Source organism: Macaca fascicularis, chromosome 1, assembly GCF_037993035.2.
Source record: "Macaca fascicularis isolate 582-1 chromosome 1, T2T-MFA8v1.1".
Classification (NCBI taxonomy): Eukaryota; Metazoa; Chordata; class Mammalia; order Primates; family Cercopithecidae; genus Macaca; species Macaca fascicularis.
Window position 1 is genome coordinate 119429927 of NC_088375.1, and position 20997 is coordinate 119450923.

The 20997-nt window shown below is 34.9% G+C and overlaps 1 protein-coding gene across 4 annotated transcripts in view; it reads right to left on the reverse strand.

Annotated features, from left to right (window-relative positions):
- SYCP1 (synaptonemal complex protein 1) overlaps window positions 1-20997 on the reverse strand; it is a 110796-nt gene that overhangs the window by 21230 nt on the left and 68569 nt on the right. For 3 of the 4 annotated variants that reach the window (XR_010583610.1, XM_045365098.2, XM_045365102.2), the window contains exons 24-27: window positions 16386-16502; window positions 15867-15977; window positions 14546-14638; window positions 13617-13691 (exon numbers count right to left, since the gene is read on the reverse strand). Coding sequence is in view for 3 of the 4 variants with exons in the window: in XM_045365098.2 (XP_045221033.2) it covers window positions 13617-13691; window positions 14546-14638; window positions 15867-15977; window positions 16386-16502 (396 nt within the window). In the remaining variant the exon portion in view is untranslated. The remainder of the gene's footprint in view (window positions 1-13616; window positions 13692-14545; window positions 14639-15866; window positions 15978-16385; window positions 16503-20997) is intronic. The other variant, XM_045365107.2, reaches the window with a different exon arrangement.

The window sequence follows — 20997 nt, forward strand, 5'->3', positions numbered from 1 at the left end:
ATAAAGCAAGTTTTAAGAGACCTACAAAGAGACTTAGACTCCCACACAATAATAGTGGGAGACTTTAAAACTTCACTGTTAATATTACACAGATCAATGAGACGGAAAATTAACAAGGATATTCATGACTTGAACTCAGCTCTGGACCAAACGGATCTAATAGACATGTACAGAACTCTCCACCCCAAAGCAACAGAATATACATTCTTCTCAGCACCACATAGCACTTATTCCAAAACTGACCACATAATTGGAAGTAAAACACTCCTCAGCAAATGCAAAAGAACGGAAATCATTATAAACAGTCTCTCAGACCACACTGCAATGAAATTAGAACTCAGGATTAAGAAACTCACTCAAGGCTGAGCACAGTGGCTCACGCCTGTAATCCCAGCACTCTGGGAGGCCGAGGAAGGCCAATCACCTGAGGTCAGAAGTTCAACACCAACCTGGCCAACATGGTAAAAACCCGTCTCTACAAAAAGTACAAAAATTAGCCAGGCATGCTGGCACATGCCTGTAGTCCCAGCTACTTGGGAGGCTGACACAGGAGAATCACTCGAATCTGGGAGGCACAGGTTGCAGTGAGTCAAGATGGCACCACTGCACTCCAGCCTCGGTAGCAGACTGAGACTCCATCTTAAAAAAAAAAAAAAAAAAAAGGATCTCACTCAAAAACACACAAGTACGTGAAAACTAAACGACCTGCTCCTGAATGACTACTGGGTAAGTAACAAAATTAAGGCAGAAATAAATAAGTTCTTTAAAACCAATGAGAACAAAGACACAATGTACCAGAAGCTCTGGGACACAGCTAAAGCAGTGTTTATAGGGAAATTTATAGCACTAAATGCCCACATCAGAAAGTGGGAAGCATCTAAAATCAACACCGTAACATCACAATTAAAAGAACTAGAGAAGCAAAAGCAAACAAATTCAAAAGCTGGCAGAAGACAAGAAATAACTAAGATCAGAGCAGAACTGAAGGACACCAAGACACGAAAAACCCTTCAAAAAATCAATGAATGCAGGACCTGGCATTTTGAAAAGATTAACAAAATAGATACTGCTAGCCAGACTAATAAAAAAGAAAAGAGAGAAGAATCAAATAGATACAATAAAAAATAATAAAGGGGATATCACCACTGATCCCACAGAAATACAAACTACCATCAGAGAATACTATAAACACTTCTACACAAATAAACTAGAAAATCTAGAAGAAATGGATAAATTCCTGGACACATACACCCTCCCAAGACTAAACAAGGAAGAAGTCAAATCCCTGAATAGACCAATAACAAGTTCTGAAATTGAGGCAGTAATTAATAGCCTACGAACCAAAAAAAGCCCAGGACCAGATGGATTCACAGCCGAATTCTACCAGAGGTACAAAGAGGAGCCAGTACCATTCCTTCTGAAATTATTCCAAACAGAGAAAGAGAGACTCCTCCCTAACTCAGTTTATGAGGCCAGCATCATCCTGATACCAAACCTGGCAGAGACACAACAAAAATATAAAATTTCAGGCCAATATCCCTGATGAACATCAATGTGATAATCCTCAATAAAATACTGGCAAACCGAATCCAGCAGCACATCAAAAAGCTTATCCACCACGATCAAGTTGGCTTCATCCCTTGGTGGTAAGGCTGGTTCAACATATGCAAATCAATAAACATAATCCATCACATAAACAGAACCATGTAAAAACCACATGATTATCTCAATAAATGCAGAAAAGGCCTTTGATAAAATTCAACACCCCTTCATGCTAAAAACACTCAATAAACTAGGTAGTGATGGAACATATCTTAAAATAATAAGAGCTGATTATGACAAACCCATAGCCAATATCATACTGAATGGGCCAAACCTGGAAGCATTCCCTTTGAAAACCAGCACAAGACAAGGATGCCCTCTCTTACCACTCCTATTCAACATAGTATGGGAAGTTCTGGCCAGGGCAATCAGGCAAGAGAAACAAATAAAGTTCATTCAAATAGGAAGAGAGGAAGTCAAATTGTCTCTGCAGATGACACGATGGTATATTTAGAAACCCCTATCATCTCAGCCCAAAAACTCCTTAAGCTGATAAGCAACTTCAGCAAAGTCTCAGGATGCAAAATCAATGTGCAAAAATCACAAGCATTCCTATACACCAATAACAGACAACAGAGAGCCAAATCATGAGTGAACTCCCATTCATAATTGCTACAAAGAGAATAAAATACCTAGGAATACAACTTACTAGGATGTGAAGGACCTCTTCAAGGAGAACTACAAACCACTGCTTAAGGAAATAAGAGAGGACACAAACAAATGGAAAAACATTCCATGCTCATGGATAGGAAGAATCAATATCATGAAAATGGCCATATTGCCCAAAGTAATTTACAGATTCAATGCTATCCCCATATCAAGCTACCATTGACTTTCTTCACCATATTAGAAAAAACTACTTTAAATTTCATATAGAACCAAAAAAGAGCCTGTATAGCCAAGACAATCCTAAGCAAAAAGAACAATGCGGGAGGCATCACGTTACCTGACTCCAAACTATACTACAAGGCTACAGTAACCAAAACAGCATGATACTGGTATCAAAACAGATATATAGACCTATGGAACAGAACAGAGGCCTCAGAAATAATGCACACATCTGCAACCATCTGATCTTTAACAAACCTGACAAAAACAAGAAATGGAGAAAGGATTCCCTATTTAATAAATGGTGTTGGGAAAACTGGCTAGCCATATGCAGAAAACTGAAACTGGGCCCCTTCCTTACACCTTATAAAAAAATTAACTCAAGATGGATTAAAGACTTAAACTTAAGACCTAAACCCATTAAAAACCCTAGAAGAAAACCTAGACAATACCATTCAGGATACACGCATGAGCAAAGACTTCATAACTAAAACACCAAAAACAATTGCAATGAAAGCCAAAATAGACAAATAGGATCTAATTAAATGAAAGAGCTTCTGAACAGCAAAAGAAACTATCATCAGAGTGAACAGGCAACCTACAGAATGGGAGAAAAATTTTGCAATCTATCCATCTGACAAAGGGCTAGTATCCAGAATCTACAGGAACTTAAACAAATTTACAAGAAAAAAACAATCTCATCAAAAAGTGGACAAAGGATATGAACAGACACTTCTCAAAAGAAGACATTTATGCAGCCAACAAACATGAAAAAAAAAGATCATCATCACTGATCATTAGAGAAATGCAAATCAAAACCACAAGGAGATACCATCTCACACGAGTTAGAAAGGCAATCATTAAAAAGTCAGGAAACAACAGATGCTGGAGAGGATGTGGAGAAATAGGAATGCTTTTACACTGTTGGGGAGTGTAAATTAGTTCAACTATTGTGGAAGACAGTGTGGTGATTCCTCAAGGATCTAGAACCAGAAATACCATTTGACCCAGCAATCCCATTACTGGGTATATACCCAAAGGATTATAAATCATTCTATTATAAAGACACATGCACACATATGTTTATTGCAGCACTATTCACAATAGCAAAGACTTGGAACAAACCCAAATGCCCATGAATGATAGACTGGATAAAGAAAATGTGGCACATATACACCATGGAATACTATGCAGCCATAAAAAAGAATGAGTTCATGTCCTTTACAGGAACATGGATGAAGCTGGAAACCATCATTCTCAGCAAACTAACACAGAAACAGAAAACCAAACACCACATGTTCTTACTCATAAGTGGAAGCTGAACAATGAGAACATATGCGCACAGGGAGGGGAACATCATACACTGGGGTCTGTCAGGGGGTTGGGGGCAAGGGGAGGGATAGTATTAGGAGAAATACCTAATGTAGATGACGGGTTGTGCAGCAAACCACCATGGCACATGTATACCTATGTAACAAACCTGCACATTCTGCACATGTATCCCAGAACTTAAAGTATAATAAAAAAGAAACAAAAAAGAAAAAATACTTTTAAAAAATGAACAAAGCCTCCAAGAAGCTTGGGATTATGTTAAACAAACAAACCTAAGAAAAATTGGTGTTCCTGAGGAAGAAGAGAAATCTAAGACTTTGGAAAATTTATTTGAGAGAATAATCAAGGAAAACTTCCCTGACCATGCTAGAGATCTAGGCATCCAAATACAAGAGGTTCGAAGAATACCCATGAAATTCATTGCAAAAGATCATAATCTAGGCACATAGTCATCAAATTATCTAAAGTCGAGATGGAGGAAAGAATCTAAAGAGCTTTGAGGCAAAAGCATCAAGCTAACCAATAAAGGAAAACCGATCAGATTAACAGCAGACTTCTCAGCAGAAACCTTACAAGCTAGTAGGGACTGGGGTCTTATCTTTAGGCTCCTTAAACAAAATAATTATCAGCCAATAATTTTGTATCCAGTGTAACTAAGCTTCAAAAATGAAGAAAAGATAAAGTCTTTTTCAGACAAACAAATGCTGAGAGAATTCACCACTACCAACCTAGCACTACAATAACTGCTAAAAAGAGCTCTACATCTTGAAACAAAACCCAAAAATACACCAAAATAGAACTTCCTTAAAGCATAAATCTCACAAGGCCTATAAAACAATAACATAATGAAAAAAAATCAAGGATTCAGGCAACAAATAGCACAATGAATGGAAGAGTACCTCACATTTCAATACTAATGTTGAATGTAAATGGCCTAAATGCTCCACTTAAAAGATACAGAATAGCAGAATGTATAAGAATTCACCAACCAAGTATCTGCTGTCTTTAACAGACTCACCTAACACATAAGGACTCACATAAACTTAAAGTAAAGAGGTGGAAAAAGATATTCCATGCAAATGGACACCAAAAGCAGGCAAGAGTAGTTATTCTTATATCAGACAAAACAGACTTTAAAGCAACAACAGTTTAAAAAGACAAGAGACATTACATAATTATAAAAGGACTTATTTAACAGGAAAATATCACAGACCTAAAAATATATGCACCTAACACTGGAGCTCCCAAATTTATAAAACAATGACTACCAGACCTTAAAAATGAGATAGACAGGCTGGGCGTGGTGGATCACACCAGTAATCCCAACACTTTGGGAGGCTGAGGCAGGCCGGATCACCTGAGGTCAGGAGTTCGAGACCAGCCTGGCCAACATGGCAAAACTCTGTCTCTACTAAAAAAATACAAAAATTAGCTGGGCATTGTGCCAGGTGCCTGTAATCTCAGCTACTCTACTCGGGAGGCTGATGCAGAAGAATCTCTTGAACCTGGGAGGCGAAGGTTTCAGTGAGGCGAAATTGTGCCACTGCACTCCAGCCTGGGCACAAGGGTGAGACACAGTCTCAAAAAAAAAAAAAAAAAAAATTAGATACATAGCAACACAAATAATAGTGGGGGACTTCAATACTTTACTGGCAGCACTAGACAGGTCATCAAGACAGAAAATCAACAAGACAGAAAATCATTTAAGAAAAAATGGACTTAAACTATACCCTGGAACAGATGCACTTAACAGGTATTTACAGAACATTCTACCTAACAACTGTAGAATATACATTCTATTCATCACCACATGGAACATTCTCCAAGACAGACCATAAGAAAGGCCACAAAACAAGTCTCAATGAATTTAAGAACACTGAAATTATATCAAGTACTCTCTCAGACCACAGTGGAATAAAATTGGAAATCAACTCCAGAAGAAACTCTCAAAACCAGGCAAATACATGGAAATTAAATAATCTGCTCCTGAATGATCTTTGGGTCAACGATGAAATCAAGATGGAAATTTTAAAATTCTTTGAACTAAACAATAATAGTGACACAGCCTATCAATGCCTCTGAGATACAGCAAAAGCAGTACTAAGAGGAAAGTTCATAGCATTAAACGCCTACGTCAAAAAGTCTGAAAGAGCACAAAGAGACAATCTAAGGACACACCTCAAGGAACCAGAGGAACAAGAACAAACCAAACACAAATTCAGCAGAAGAAAAGAAATCACAAAGATCAGAGCATAGCTAAATGAAATTGAAACAAAAAATACAAAAGGTAAATGAAACATATTCTCCATATGTATATGTCATACACCAAATGGGATTTATTCTAGGGAATAGCATTCAAAAATCAACTAAGGTAATTCACCATATCAACAAGCTAAAAAGAAAAATCATATGATAATATCAATCAATGCAGAGAAAGCATCTGATAAAATCAAGTGCCAATTCATGATTTTTAAAAACTCTAATTAAATTAGTACAAGGAGATTGCATCAACTTGATTTTTTAAATCTAGAAAAAAATATATAGCTAACATCATACTTGATTCAAAAATTGAATGTTTTCTCCCTACATTTATCAATACTGCAAGCACGTATGTTCTCACCACTTATTATAATGTCTACCACATGGTGCTGGAAGTTCTAGTCACTCACTGCAATAAGTCAAGAAAAAGAAATAAAGGCCAGGCATGGTGACTCATGCCTGTAATGCCAGCACTTTGGGAGGCCGAGGCAGGCAGATCACAAGGTCAAGAGATCGAAACCATCCTGGACAACATGGTGAAACCCTGTCTCTACTACAAAGACAAAAATTAGCTGCGCATGGTGGCATGTGCCTGTCGTCCCAATTACTCGGGAGGCTAAGGCAGGAGAATTACCCGGATGGTGGAGGTTGCAGTGAGCCAAGATCACGTCACTGCACTCCAGCCTGGTGACACAGCAAGACATCGTCTCAAAAATAAATAAATAAATAAATAAATAAATAGAAATTAAATCACACTGTATGGAAAGGATAAAATAAAATATAATTATTATTATTGTATTTATTAATATTAGTGTTTTATCCTTTCCAGTCATCCTGCAGATGACAAATGTCTGCATAGAAAATCACAAAGAATAAAAACAAGCTAATAAATAGGTTTAGCACGGGCACAGGATACAAAATAAACACAAAAATCAACCATGTTTCTATACACTAATGATGAGCATATAGGAAACAAAATTAAAAACACAATCTATTGCACTGCATGATGACCACCACTAATAATAAGATATTGTGTATTTCAAAATTGTTAAAAAATTTTTAAAGTTCTCACCACAAAAAAATGATAAGCTGGTAAGGTCATAGACATGTTAATTAGCCTGATTGAATCTTCTACAATGTACATGTACGTATATCAACATGTCACATTGCACCTCATAAATGCACACAATTACTATTTGTCAATTAAAAATTAATAAAAAGAATAAATTTCTATTTTTTTCAATTGCAAAAAAGGAAATGAAATAGATATACATTTAACAAAACAGGTTCAGAGGCTATATAATGAAAATTGTGAAATGCTTATGAAAGAAATCAAATATGTAACAAATGGAGAAAAATACCATGCTATAGATTTGAAAACTCAACAAATATGTCAATTTTCCTCAAACTGTGATCTATAGGTTTAACAAATTTTCTATCAAAATCCCAGCAAGGTTTTTTTGTAAAGATAAACAAATTTATTCTAACATATATGGAAAGTAACAGGCACTAAAACATCCAAAACAATCTTGACAGAGAAAAATAAAGGAGGAGAATCATTTTACTTGATATTAAGGCTTACTATAATCATGGCAGTGATATTGGTGAAGAGACACATAGATCAGTGGAACAGAATAAAGACCATAGAAATAGATCCATAAGAACATGCCTAACTAGTTTTTGACAAAAGTTTGAAAGTAATTCAATGGAGATAAAGTAGTCTTTTCAACAGCTAGTGATAGAGCAATCTGAGATCCATAGGCAAAAAACTGAACTTCACGCTTTATGTAACAATTAACTCAAAATGGATCAAAGACATAAAGTATAAAAAATAAAATTCTAAAGTTTTTACAAAAAGACACAGGACAAAGTCTTTGGGATCTAGGGCTAGGCAAAGAGTTCTTAGACTTGGGATCAAAAGTACAATCCGTAAAAGGAAAAACTGAAAAATTAAAATTTATCAAGATTAAAAACTTTTGTTCTGCAAAAAAACTGCTAGAATAAAAAGGCAAGCTATAGACTGGGAGCATACACTGGCAAACCACATATCTGATGCTATGGTTTGAATGTCTGTAACCTCCAAAACTCATGATGAAATTTGGTTGTCATTGTGGCAGTGTTAGGAGGTAGGACATTTGGAAGGTGACAGGGCCATGAGGGCTCTGCCCTTATGGGTGGCAGGAATCCCATCATAAAAAGGCGTGTTTGGCCCTCTTTTTATTCTTTGCCTTTTTGCCTTCCACCATATGAAGACAGGGCATTTCTCCCTCTGGAGGATGCCACAAAAAGACCCTCACCAGATGCTGGCACCTTGATCTTGAACTTCCCATTTTCCAGAACTGTGAGAAAAATACATTTCCGTTCTTTATAAATTACCCAGTCTCAAGTATTCTGTTATAGCAACACAAATGGACTAAGTCCTCTGACAGAGGACTAATAATTACATTATATAAAGAATTCTCAAAATTCAACAGGTAAAAACAAGTCTAATTAGAAAATTAGTTAAAAATAAAAACACAGATACAAATCTCATCTTGAATTGTAGTTCCCATTATCCCCACATGTTGTGGGAGGGTACCCAGTGGGAGGGTGCCCAGTGGGAGGTAACTGAATCATAAGGTTGGTTAACCCCATGCTCCCATGCTGCTGTTCTCATGATAGTGAGTTCTCACAAGATCTGATGGTTTTATAAGGGGCTTTCACCCCTTTGCTTGGCACTCATTCTCCTTCCTGCTGCCATGTGAAGGATGTGTTTGCTTCCCCTTCCACCATAATTGTAAGTTTCCTAAGGCCTCCCCAGCCCTGAGGAACTATGAGTCAATTAAACCTCTTTTCTTTATAAATTACCCAGTCTCAGGTATGTCTTTATTAGCAGCATGAGAATACACTAATACACTGTTCAACAGCAGAAAATGCAAATTAGAACCACAATGAATTATGACTACAAATCTACAAGAATAACTAAAATAAAAATAGCAAGTTGCTGCTGGCAAGGATGCAGAGAAACTGGATCATTTATACATTGCTTATGGTAATGTAAAATGGTACCACCACTTTGGAAAATAGTTTGGCAGTTGCTTATGAAACTAATATGCAACTGCCATACCATTAGTTGTTTCAGAAAAATGAAAACAGGTTCACACGAAAACCTGTACACTGGTGTTCATAACAGCTTTATTTATAATAGCTCAAAACTAGAAACAACTAGGTACCCTTGACTGGGCAAACTCTTAAACTGTGGAACATCCATACCACAGAATACTACTTGGCAAAAAAAACTAAAAAAATTATTTACATTTTTCTATCTGCTTTCCAACTTTCTACACACTCAGGTTGGACTAACAACTTGGATAAATCTCCAAGGAACAAAGCCAGTCACAAAAGGTTACATAGTGTATGAATCCATCTATATAACATTCTTGAAATGGCAAAATTACAGAAATGGAGAACATGTTAATGATTGCCAGGGGTGAGGGAGGGAGGTGGATGTGGCTATAAAAGGGCAACATGAGGAATCTTTGTGGAGACGGAACTGTTCTGTATCTTAATTGTGTCAATGTCAAAATCCTGATTGTGATATTATCCTACAATTTGTAAGATGTGACCATGGGGGGAAACTTAATAAAGGATACATGGGATCTCTCTATATTATTTCTTACAACTGCATGTAAACCTACAATAATCTCAAAATAAAAAGCTTAATTAAAAGAAACTACACTGGTACCTACAACTTTCCTCCCTCTTCAAAATGTTTTTCAGTCTGTTTTCTTCACCTTAGAATCTAAACTCTTTCAAGAACTATTAAATGTTTTGTAAAGAAATATCTATCTTAAGTTTAATAATTCTGCAATTCCAATTTCAAATTATTTTTCTGATAAATTCAAATATAATATGTACATTAAAGTTTAAAGTAACTAATATGGCATTTTTTCAAAGGTATTCTTTCTTTATCGTTCTTGGTATGTGTAAGTGTATCTGACTATGGTTCTTTTTGTTTTTTTTTTTTTTCATAAAGGAGCCATATGAAGTGATACACGCCCAAAATAGATAAAAGTTATTCTGGGATGTAAGCTCTAGAATTCCATCAACATTTTCCTTTACATTTGTATGTATTACTTACATTCTTAAAATGTGTATAAAAGTGTAATTTAGGCCAGGCATGCTGGCTTATGCCTGTAATCCCAGCACTTTGGGAGGCCGAGGTGGGTGGATCATGAGGTCAGAAGATCAAGACCATCCTGGCTAACACAGTAAAACTCCGTCTCTACTAAAAAGACAAAAAATTAACCAGGCATGATGGTGGGTGCCTGTGGTCCCAGCTACTCGGGAGGCTGAGGCAGGAGAATGGCATGAACCCGGGAGGCAGAGCTTGCAGTGAGCCGAGATCACACCACTGCACTCCAGCCTGGGCGACAGAACAAGACTCTGTCTCCAAAAAAAAAAAAAAAAAAAAAAAAGTGTAATTTAACATGATAATGTATATATGTATGTATAATTAGCATTCATCATTAGCTAGATAATCAGTCTATAGATTATAATTATACCTTCATTTTATGACCTCATGTACATTCATAAATACTGACTATATTTTACAGCATTAGAAAAAACACCAAAGAAATTTCCAAAAAGTAACAATAGTATAGACAATGCAATAAAAGTGGACACTTTTTAAATAGAAGAACACCTAAAGGTATTATCTCTATAACTATTAGTCCAATCTGAGTATATGGAAAGTTGGAAAGCAGATGGAAAAACAGTAAACTCTGAGACATGGGTTTGTAGGCTATTTTTACCCTTTTTGTAGTTTTCTGTATTCATATTTTATAAAATATAAACATAATGTGTTTTTATTAAACAATATAAATTTATGTGTACAACAAATCCTGATATCAATGAGTTTAGACTAAATTATACTGTAGTAAGAACCCCAGATCTTAGTGGATTACAAGAGAAGTTTATTTCTCAACCACATTACATGTCAATTATAGACTGGTTTCTACCCTACTTCTTGTCATCTCCAGGAATCTAGGCTGAAGAAGCAACTTCTATGTCAGTCTCAAGGCCAAAGGAAAAGAGAGGCTGGGAAGACCATGTGGTGTCTCTTAAAACACCCTCTCAGAAATGCCACTTTTGCTCACATTCCATTGGGCAAAATAAAACATTTGGCCAAATCTGAAGTCAGCAAGGTGGAAATATTTAATTCTTCCTTTGGGAGGGACCCTAATAGAAAAGGGCAGCATACATTTTGAATAAAACAATCTATCACAAGCCCAAGTTTTTTATATATATCTATGTACAGGCATATTTGTGTGTGTGCATGTGTACACGTGTGCGTGTTTATATATTTTTTCATAGATAAATGATCAGAAAGAAACACAATACGATGTAAATGGAGGTCCTAAATTATTTTTGATATGCAAATAAAAAAGAAGCCCTTAAGTTTGTTAATAAGGAGTTCAGTGTGACCCAAGTCAAAAAAGCAGTTAGGCCAATAGCTAAATTGTAATAGGTGAGGAGATAAGAACTGAAAAAATAGACTGCTACTTAAGAAAAGAACAGAGATAGTATAGCAGCTTAAGCAGTTTAATGGTTTAAGTTTTTATAAGATGATAGAAATGAGACAGTATAGGGAAGGGATTCAGCCCCGGTAGACCACAGACATGGTAATCAAGACCCCATGAGCCTCACATATCAAGGCATATTCTCTCCCCTACCTTCCTGTCTCCCTTAATAAGCTGACCCAAGTCACATAGCAGAAGGAGGACCTCTCCTAACATAGCTGACTAGGCTGAATTCCTAACTATCAAAAGAAGAAACTACTTGTTTATCTCCTTGAAGTGATGTCTCCCAAGGTTACTAAAAGTGAGAAACTAGCATTCCTGATAAGAACCTGACCATCTTTCAAGGTGAGTGAGGCTCTGGCATTCTCGATAAGAACTGGACCAGATCCAGTCTGCTGAAGACAAGACAGGCTCCTACACTGACCTTTCACTGATTTTTTCCTCATTATAATATCATTTTAATACTAACATCTCCAACAAAGGCAGGGCTTATCCATCATTTTCTGATCATGCAATGTATGTCAGAGCATGATGCCCCATTGTGCAAACACAAAGAAAATTTTGCCTAAACATGCTTGTACATTATTTCATTTTCTGCCTCAGCTTCTAAAATGACAAGAGTTGAGCCTCAGGGAGCTAGCACCGAGATACCTTTGCCGTAAACTGCTCCCTTGCTTTGATTAAGCCACAAGCCTATTAAATCTTCCCTGAGAAAAATGTCTCTTTGGCCTGATGTTAATTTCTACTTATGTGAGAGCCAAAGAACTTGAGATACAAGCTACAGTAATATAATTCTTATTTATGTTTACTGACTAGAGTAAAAAGTAAAGATTGCTGAGGGTTTAATAGCATCGAGAGTTAAGCCACAGAAGAATTCCTCTTCTACTGAAACAGTAGGATAAAGGTAAGCATGAATCTTATTATTGCAGATGAAGGGAAAGCCATTTTGTTAGTCCTTTAATTGAAAATATAAAAATTTCAAAGCCCCGTACACAGATAAAGGGAAAACAAAGATAAATAAGGCATAATTAGCCCTTGCAGAGCTTGCAATATAATAGAGGGCACAAAGTGAAATAACCATTTTAACATTAAAAACAGTGCTATGAGAATACATACGAATATAGTAAGCTCACAACTATAAGATGAAAGATGTGTGAGATTTTCCGAAATAGAAAAGGATGAAAGGAATTAAATGCAGAAAACAAAGTAAATAAATTCTTAGAGGCTTGAAATTGAAAGTGTATGTTATCTAAGCTGTTGCAGAGTGATTAAGAGAATAGGTTGGAAGCCATGCAAAAATAGACCTAGGTTTGAAATCTAGTCATTCTGCTCTCTTACTATGTAATCCTGAATAAGTAATGTAACCTCTGTCAAAATGAAGATAATAGTAAAGTATTGCATATAACATTGCTGTAAAGATTAAATTAAATGTAAGTAGGGTACTAAACACAGTTCCTATCTCATAGAAAGCAAAAAAAAAATTAGTATTTGTCATTTATAGTGTGAATCAATTCACTTTGCAAACTGTAAAACACTACAGAGATAGCCTTTTTTTCTGAAACATGATGAATCTCTTCAAAAAAACATCTAAATATATATGTTAGGAGGACCTCTCTTAACTTAGCTGGCTAGGCTGAATTCCTGACTATCAAAAGAAGAAACTAATTGTTTATCTCGTTGAAGTGACGTCTCCTAAGGTTACTAAAAGTGGGAATCTAGCATTCTATGTAAGCATTTTAATATGAAATATAAACATTTTATATATATAAGCATTTTAATATCAGATAATGTTACTCAAATACAGTATATTTAAAAATATTCCTTTTCTTAAAAGTACACTTATATTTACATGTGTTTTGCATTTACATTAGGAAATATTCTAAATGTTTCTAGAAAAAAAGCTTATGGGGAAAAACTATTTTCTCATCCCGTTACCGAAATTTATCAAATTATTTTATAATATGACATATTTCTAAAAACGCAAAATTGCCCTAAACCTTACAATCATTTTATCTATAATGCCAAAAAACCTACTTTCTCTTCTCTTTCGATTTCAAGTTGTTTCTTAACAGACAAAAGTTCAGTTTTGAGATTGGATAGTTCAGTCTCCTAAAGAAAAAGAAACACGAAGTTTAGAAGAGCTTCCATATATTTCTCAAGACAATGAAAATATAAACTAGTGCTCTGAGTAAATTCAATATTACAGAGAAATAAATTCACTCATAAAATATAGATACTTTTAAAGTCAACGGATATAAAGGCTGCTAGCTTAACATAGCTAAAAACCTCATTTAAACAAGTTTTTGGGCTGGGCGCAGTGGCTCATGCCTGTAATCCCAGCACTTTGGGAGGCAGAGGCAGGCATATCACTCAAGGTCAGGAGTTTGAGGCAAACCTGGCAAACGTGGTGAAATCCCGTCTCTACTAAAAATATTAATACAAAAATTAGCCGGGCATGGTGATGTACACCTGTAGTCTCAGCTACTTGGGAGGCTGAGACAGGAGAACTGCTTGAACCCAGGAGTTGGCAGTGAGCCAAGATCATGCCAGTGCACTCCAACCTGGGGGACAGAGAAAGACTCCATCTCAAAAAAACAAAAAACAAAAAAACAAAAAAAAATCAAGTTTTTTACAGTTTTCTTTAAAGAAAAATTTAACACAAAGTATATCTCTCCTCGTTCTCTCCCAATTTATCCCAGCCTCCTCTCCCAATTTCAATCAGAGCTCCAAACTTATTTGTTAACTGGAGTTTATAAAATTTCACTTGAAAAAATAGTTTGTTCCCTATTTCAAAAACTAAATTAGAAAAAAACATGTAACTAGAAGATCTATAAGATCCCTTTCAGATTTAAGACTCTGATTCTATAGCTCAAAATTTAGTTTTACTTAATATTATTCTTTACCACCACTCACTGCTGACATTATGAACACTGGCCGTTACTGCTATTTTTTCTGTATCTTACCAAAGATGCTCTCAGTGATGACTGTTCTTGTTCTTTGCTCTTATAAAGTCCTAATTCTGAGTCTCTTTCTTCAATGATCTTATCATATTGGTGCTATATTAAACAAAGAAGACATTTTAGATATATTAAAACTGAATAGATTATAAGATTGGTATCCTAACATATTTCAATATTTAATTTAGTATTTAATTAATTATTTAGTATTTAATTTAATTTTGCAGAAAATTATGTTTATAAATTCAGTAAGATATATGGGTATATATTTTTAATGTTTCAATTATATTTTTTCATTCAAACAACCTCAACAGTGAAACACACAACAGTCTTGGAAATGACCTAAGAGCAAAAGATAATTCTTTTACTGGAAACATTGAATTTTAACATTTAATAATATGCCAGAAACACCAGGACTTCTACAAAACTGGCTGATTTCAAATCTGGGACAGGAAATATAAGCCTTAAACATTTCGTCATAACTTAAAGAAAGTTGTCAGAGAAAATTAGAGTTAAGTCAAAAGGACTTGCCAGTCAGCTTGAAGAGGCTCCTGCTGGCCAAAGGTGGTAAAATGTGAGTTATCAATAAGGACAGATGCCGCACTGGATTGAAACATACCAAGTGTGTTTAAATCTATGAGTTCACAATGTTATTTAAATTTGTTTTTAAATCTTCACCGGTTCCCTCATAATAATCTCGTATTCCAGCAGCTTTTTTTTTTTTTTTTTTTAATGAATAGGTAGGTATACCCTACCTCTTCTCCAAATCTTAAGGGGAATGAGGCTTAATTCCTTAACAGATGGATACTCTAAAACAACAATTAAAAACATAAGACACAAAAACATCAAACACTAAGTATTTCATCTATTTATTCCTTTGATAAAAATCGATGTAGCCCATTATGTGTTAGATGTCAATGAGATACTTACCCTGGTTATGTACTTAAAAATACATAAGGTAGAAAGTGCTGTAAGAGACTACTAGGAGATGCACTCCAGCCTGGGTGACAGAGCAAGACTCCGTCTCAAAAAAAAAAAAAAAAAAAAAGAGACTACTAGGAGAATCCAGAAAAAGAGTGATTATTTCTATTCATCACAGATAATAAAGAGCGATTTCCTCAAGGATGTGACACACAGGCTCAACTTTGTATGGTTAAGATCTGAACTTGGAGAAATGGGCATCAAGGGTACTCTAGCTATAGTAAGTCACTGTTCCATAGACAATAATCTTCTCTGACAAATTAGAATACTATCTTGATTTCACCATTATTTAACAGAAATATGGCTCCAATTAATAATTTTCATTATATAAGGAGAAAAAAATTACCTTATGTTTTTCCATAAGTGCTACCATTTCAGCTATTTTATGTTGACATCGTTTATCAATTTCTTTCTGTAATTTTACTGCTTCATCAGCTATTACTTTTGCTTTCTCAACCTATCAAATAAGCAAAAAAAAGTTTCTTAAAATAAATGCACAAAAAACAAACAAGTGTAAAAAGCGTATGTTCTACTTAAATAAAAGCAAACCTCAAACACCAGGAAACTGGAAAAACAAGTAGAAAATGCACTGTTTGGGGTTTTTTCAGGGTGTTCTATGAAATAAGATGACAGTATACCACTGTGGCAATCATTTAACCCTTTCAAAATAATTATATACTCAAATACTTAAAATAACAAGGATACTTTTAGCTTCTATAAAAACTGATACACTGACTCTAATATAAACTTACCAAACCTTTTTTAAAATCATAATTTAAAAATTAAGAATTTTTTACTTTTCTCTTAAAATCCTAATAAAAATATAGATTTTTAGTATAAGTTCTTAATACTAAGTTTTTCCCACCTCTTCCAAAAGATTTTCTTCTGATATCTTTTTATCCTCAATTTCTTTCTGATAGGTGTCAGTGATTTCTCCAAATTTCTGTTTGGCACTTTCTAGTTCTAACTCTAATTTATTGACCTTTAAGTAAAGAAAAATAACATGAATATTAATAAATGCTATGGATTACTTAAAAATATTCCATATTCATTTTGTGGTTTTGTGAATCTTAAAAGATTACTTATTCATGGAAATTACGGTTGGATCACTCGCCTTACATTTTCATATGGTGAGATTGGACAGAAAACTCATGTGATTCAAAGAAAAGGCATATTCTTAATGAGATTAATTTTCTATAAAGAAGCAACAACTTCCATTTATATTATTTTCACATACTTTGTATAAATATTTACTGAGTTGTGTAGATATAATTCAAATATAGAAATTATCAAGAGGGAAGGAAAGCCCTGAATTAGCACCCTTCATATTCACTTTTATCTTAGGGCTAACTTAATACTGGAAAGGTGTTATACAGCAGGGACAGGAATTGGGAAGAGGGTTATGGGTAATATAATGATGAATCAGACTGTATTTTGTATCCATGAGTCAATCATTGACTGTATATAGACCATTACCAATATTGATAAAAGCTATTAAATGCCCCTCCCTCTTCATTAGCTTTCCCCTACTGCCTTTTTAAGCATAAAAACCACTCTTAACTTATATTCCCTTACTCTTCTTTATAGATTCATTGCATAATTATGTATCCCTAAACAGTATTTCAATATTTTTTTGAACTTCATATAAATGTTGTCATAGTATATTATTTTTCCGGCTTGCTTTTCTCATTGAACAGTTACGCTTCAGATATTTATGTGTAAAAATACAGTTCGTTCATTTTCACTGCTGAGTAGTGTTCTATTGTATGAATATAACACTGTTTATTTATGTAATCAATTGTTCAGGGCACTGAGTTGTCCCCATTTTGGGACTGATACACACAATAGTGCTATGAATGTTCTTGTAAACATCTCCTGGTGAAAATGTAGAATTTCTCTACAGTATACACCTAGGATTGGAATTGCTGGGTCATAGGGCAGGTTACATATACAACTTTACAAAATGACATTATTTTCCATATGCATTTATACCAATTTAAATTCCCAGCAACAGGGTTATGACTTTTCCTGCTTCAAAACCTCACCAAGAGTTGATACTGTCACATAAAAGTATTCAACTGAAGTTTTGTTGTATTATTTGCATTTTCCAGAAAATTATGTAACATGTTTAACTCTTCATGTTTTCTGTTCTGTGACCATCTCTGTTCATATATTTTACTCATTTATCTACTTGGTGCTTCATTTTCTTCTTACTTACATTTAATGGGTTCTAATCCTTTGTTCATTATATATGTAAAGTGGGAATATTTCTCCAACTTTGAGGTTTGTTGCTCTACTTTCCAAGTAACCAGAAATTGTTATAGCATATATGAATTTATCAATATTTTCAAATATGGTTGTGTTTTTTAATCTTATTTAGGAACTTTTTCTTTACTATCAGGCCACAAAGATATTGTCCCACATCTTTTTCAAATGTTTTGAAGCCCTGCCCTTCACATTTATTTATATACTTAAGGAATTTGTGTTTGTATGTAGTGTAGAGGTAGACTTCCATATTTTTACATGTAGATAGTCAAATGTTCTAGCACTACATATCTGCAATATCACTTCTGTATTGTGTCTAGTTACCATGTACCCCTGGATCTTTGTCTCAGTTTCTCTTTTATTCAATTGACTTGACAACTTCTGTGCCAATGTCATACTGTCTTAATTACCTTAGCTATACAATTAATCTTTATATCTGGTAGGGCACATTTTCCGACTTTGTTCTTAAAGATTGCTTTAGTTATTCTTGGCCTATATGATCATTTTTGTTAAACAGTCAAAGTGTTCTTGAAAAGCACATTTTCCTCACTTTTTAATATAAAATTATGCTTATTTCTCCAACATTCTTAAAAGATAGGTATGTTGTGGACAAAATTTAATGTTGACAATAATTTTCTCAGCCCATGAAAATACTTTCTCATTGTTTTCTGACTTCTATTGTTGTTTGTTGAGATGTTCATGACCAATCTGTCATTCCTTCACTGGTGATCTTTCGTTTCTCTCCTGCTACTTTTAATACTTCTATGTGTCCAATATTCTTTAGTTATACCAAGTCTAGATGTGGATTTCTTTTAATTTTTCTTGCTTGGTATAAATTTCTCTTTCTGTATCTGTGAATTCATGTCTTTCATCAACTCTAAATATTCTCAGTAGAGGCTGAGTATTCCTTTTCCAAAATGCTTGGGACCAAAAATGTTTCAGATTTCAGATGTTTTCAGATTTTGGAATATTTATATATATCTAATGAGATATCCTAAGGATAGGACCTATGTCTAAACACAAAACTCATTTATATTTTGTATATACCTTACACATAGCCTGAAGGTAATTTAATACAATATTTTAATAATTTTGTATATGAAAAAGTATGTGTTAAGTACTTATGCATGGACTTCTCCACTTGCAGCATTATGTCTGTGTTATAAAGTTTTGGATTTGGGAGCATTTTAGATTTTGGATTTTCAGGTTAGAAATATTCAGCCTGTAAGTACTGCTCATCCCCAGTTCACTCTATTTTTTTTTTCTTCTTGGACAATACAAAACCCTAAGAAAAAAAATCATCAAAGTACATGACAACAATAATAATATACTAACATATAAGTAAGACATAAGAGATAAAGGAGATAATGTAGTCTAAGGCCAAATATACCAGTAAAAGAGACAAAGATTGTCAGAGTGCATAAAATTATAAATTCTGGCTACATGCTATTTATAAGAGTCATTTAAAACACAAAGATAGGCCGGGCGCGGTGGCTCAAGCCTGTAATCCCAGCACTTTGGGAGGCCGAGACGGGTGGATCATGAGGTCAGGAGATAGAGACCATCCTGGCTAACACGGTGAAACCCAGTCTCTACTAAAAAATACAAAAAAAAACTAGCCGGGTGAGGTGGCGGGCGCCTGTAATCCCAGCTACTCGGGAGGCTGAGGCAGGAGAATGGCGTAAACCCGGGAGGCGGAGCTTGCAGTGAGCTGAGATCTGGCCACTGCACTCCAGCCTGGGAGACAGAGCCAGACTCCGCATCAAAAAAAAAAAAAAAAAAAACACAAAGATAGAGGATAAGAGTGAACAGATTTAAAAGATACAACAAGCAAACAAAAAACAGAATAAAAAATGGTATAGTTGTAATAACAACATAAAAATTTGCTCTAAGGCAAGTTTATCTCTATTAGAGATAAAGGAAGTATCTTGTTTTAACAACAATTTCCATTATATATAAATATGTAAGATACATATGACGTATACAGTTGACCTTTGAACAACATGGGTTTGAACTGCATCCACTTATATGTGGATTTTTTTTCAACCAAATTTAAATGGACAATACAGTATCCACAGGATATGAAACTCACATATATGAAGGGCCAACTTCTTGTTTGCATGGGTTCCACAGGGCTGACTAGGGGATATGAGTATGCACAGATTTTGGTATTCTTGGGGGGTTCTGGAACCAATCCCCCATTTATAAACCAAGGGAATAACTGTACATATAAAGTTCTATTGTATGTAATAAAAAGTTGCATATATTCTAAATAATGTATACCCAATAATATGAGCTTGAAATAAAGACAAGTTAACAGAACTGCAAATAAGAGGACAGAAATCCACAATCATTGTGTAAAATGTTTAAACACATCTATCTCAGTCACTACTTAATAAAACACAAATAAAAAATAAGCAGAGGTACAGAATCAAAAAAAGATACACAAATATAAAGAATATAACTGGTAATCTTTACATAAAGGAACACTTTACCCAAAACTATACAATATACATTATTTTCATGTATGTAAGGGATGTTTATAAAACATGACCCCATATATTGGGCCATCAGGCAAATATCGATAAATTTCAAAGTACTAAAGTCATACAAGAGTGTGCTCTCTAATAACAATTCAATTACGCTAGAAATCAGTAACAAAAACACAATACGTCCCCTTAAATTTGGAAATTAAGAAATACGGGGGGGGGGGGCATTGGGCTAAACAACACTAATTTACTATATATCAAAACCTATAGGACACAGACACAGCAATACTTCTTGGGAAATTTATAGCCTTGAAATGTGTACATTAGAAAGACTGAAAATTAATGATCTAAGAATTCATCTTAAGATAGGTCCGGGTGCAGTGGCTCACACCTGTAACCCCAGCACTTTGGGAGACCGACATGGGTGGATCACTTGAGGCTAGGAGTTTGAGACCAGTCTGGCCAACATAATGAAATCCCATCTCTACTAAAAATAGAAAAATTAGCCGGCGTGGAGGTGCACGCCTGTAATCCCAATTACTTAGGAAGTTGAGGCAGGAGAGTCGCTTGAACTCAGGAGGTAGAGGTTGCAGTGAGCCGAGATCACAGTCACTGCACTCCAGTGTGGGTGACAGAGGCAGACTCCGTCTCAAAAAAAAAAAAAACGGAAGAAAACTTCCCAAATTGACAAACTCCTGGTGACACTGATAAAGAAAAAAACAA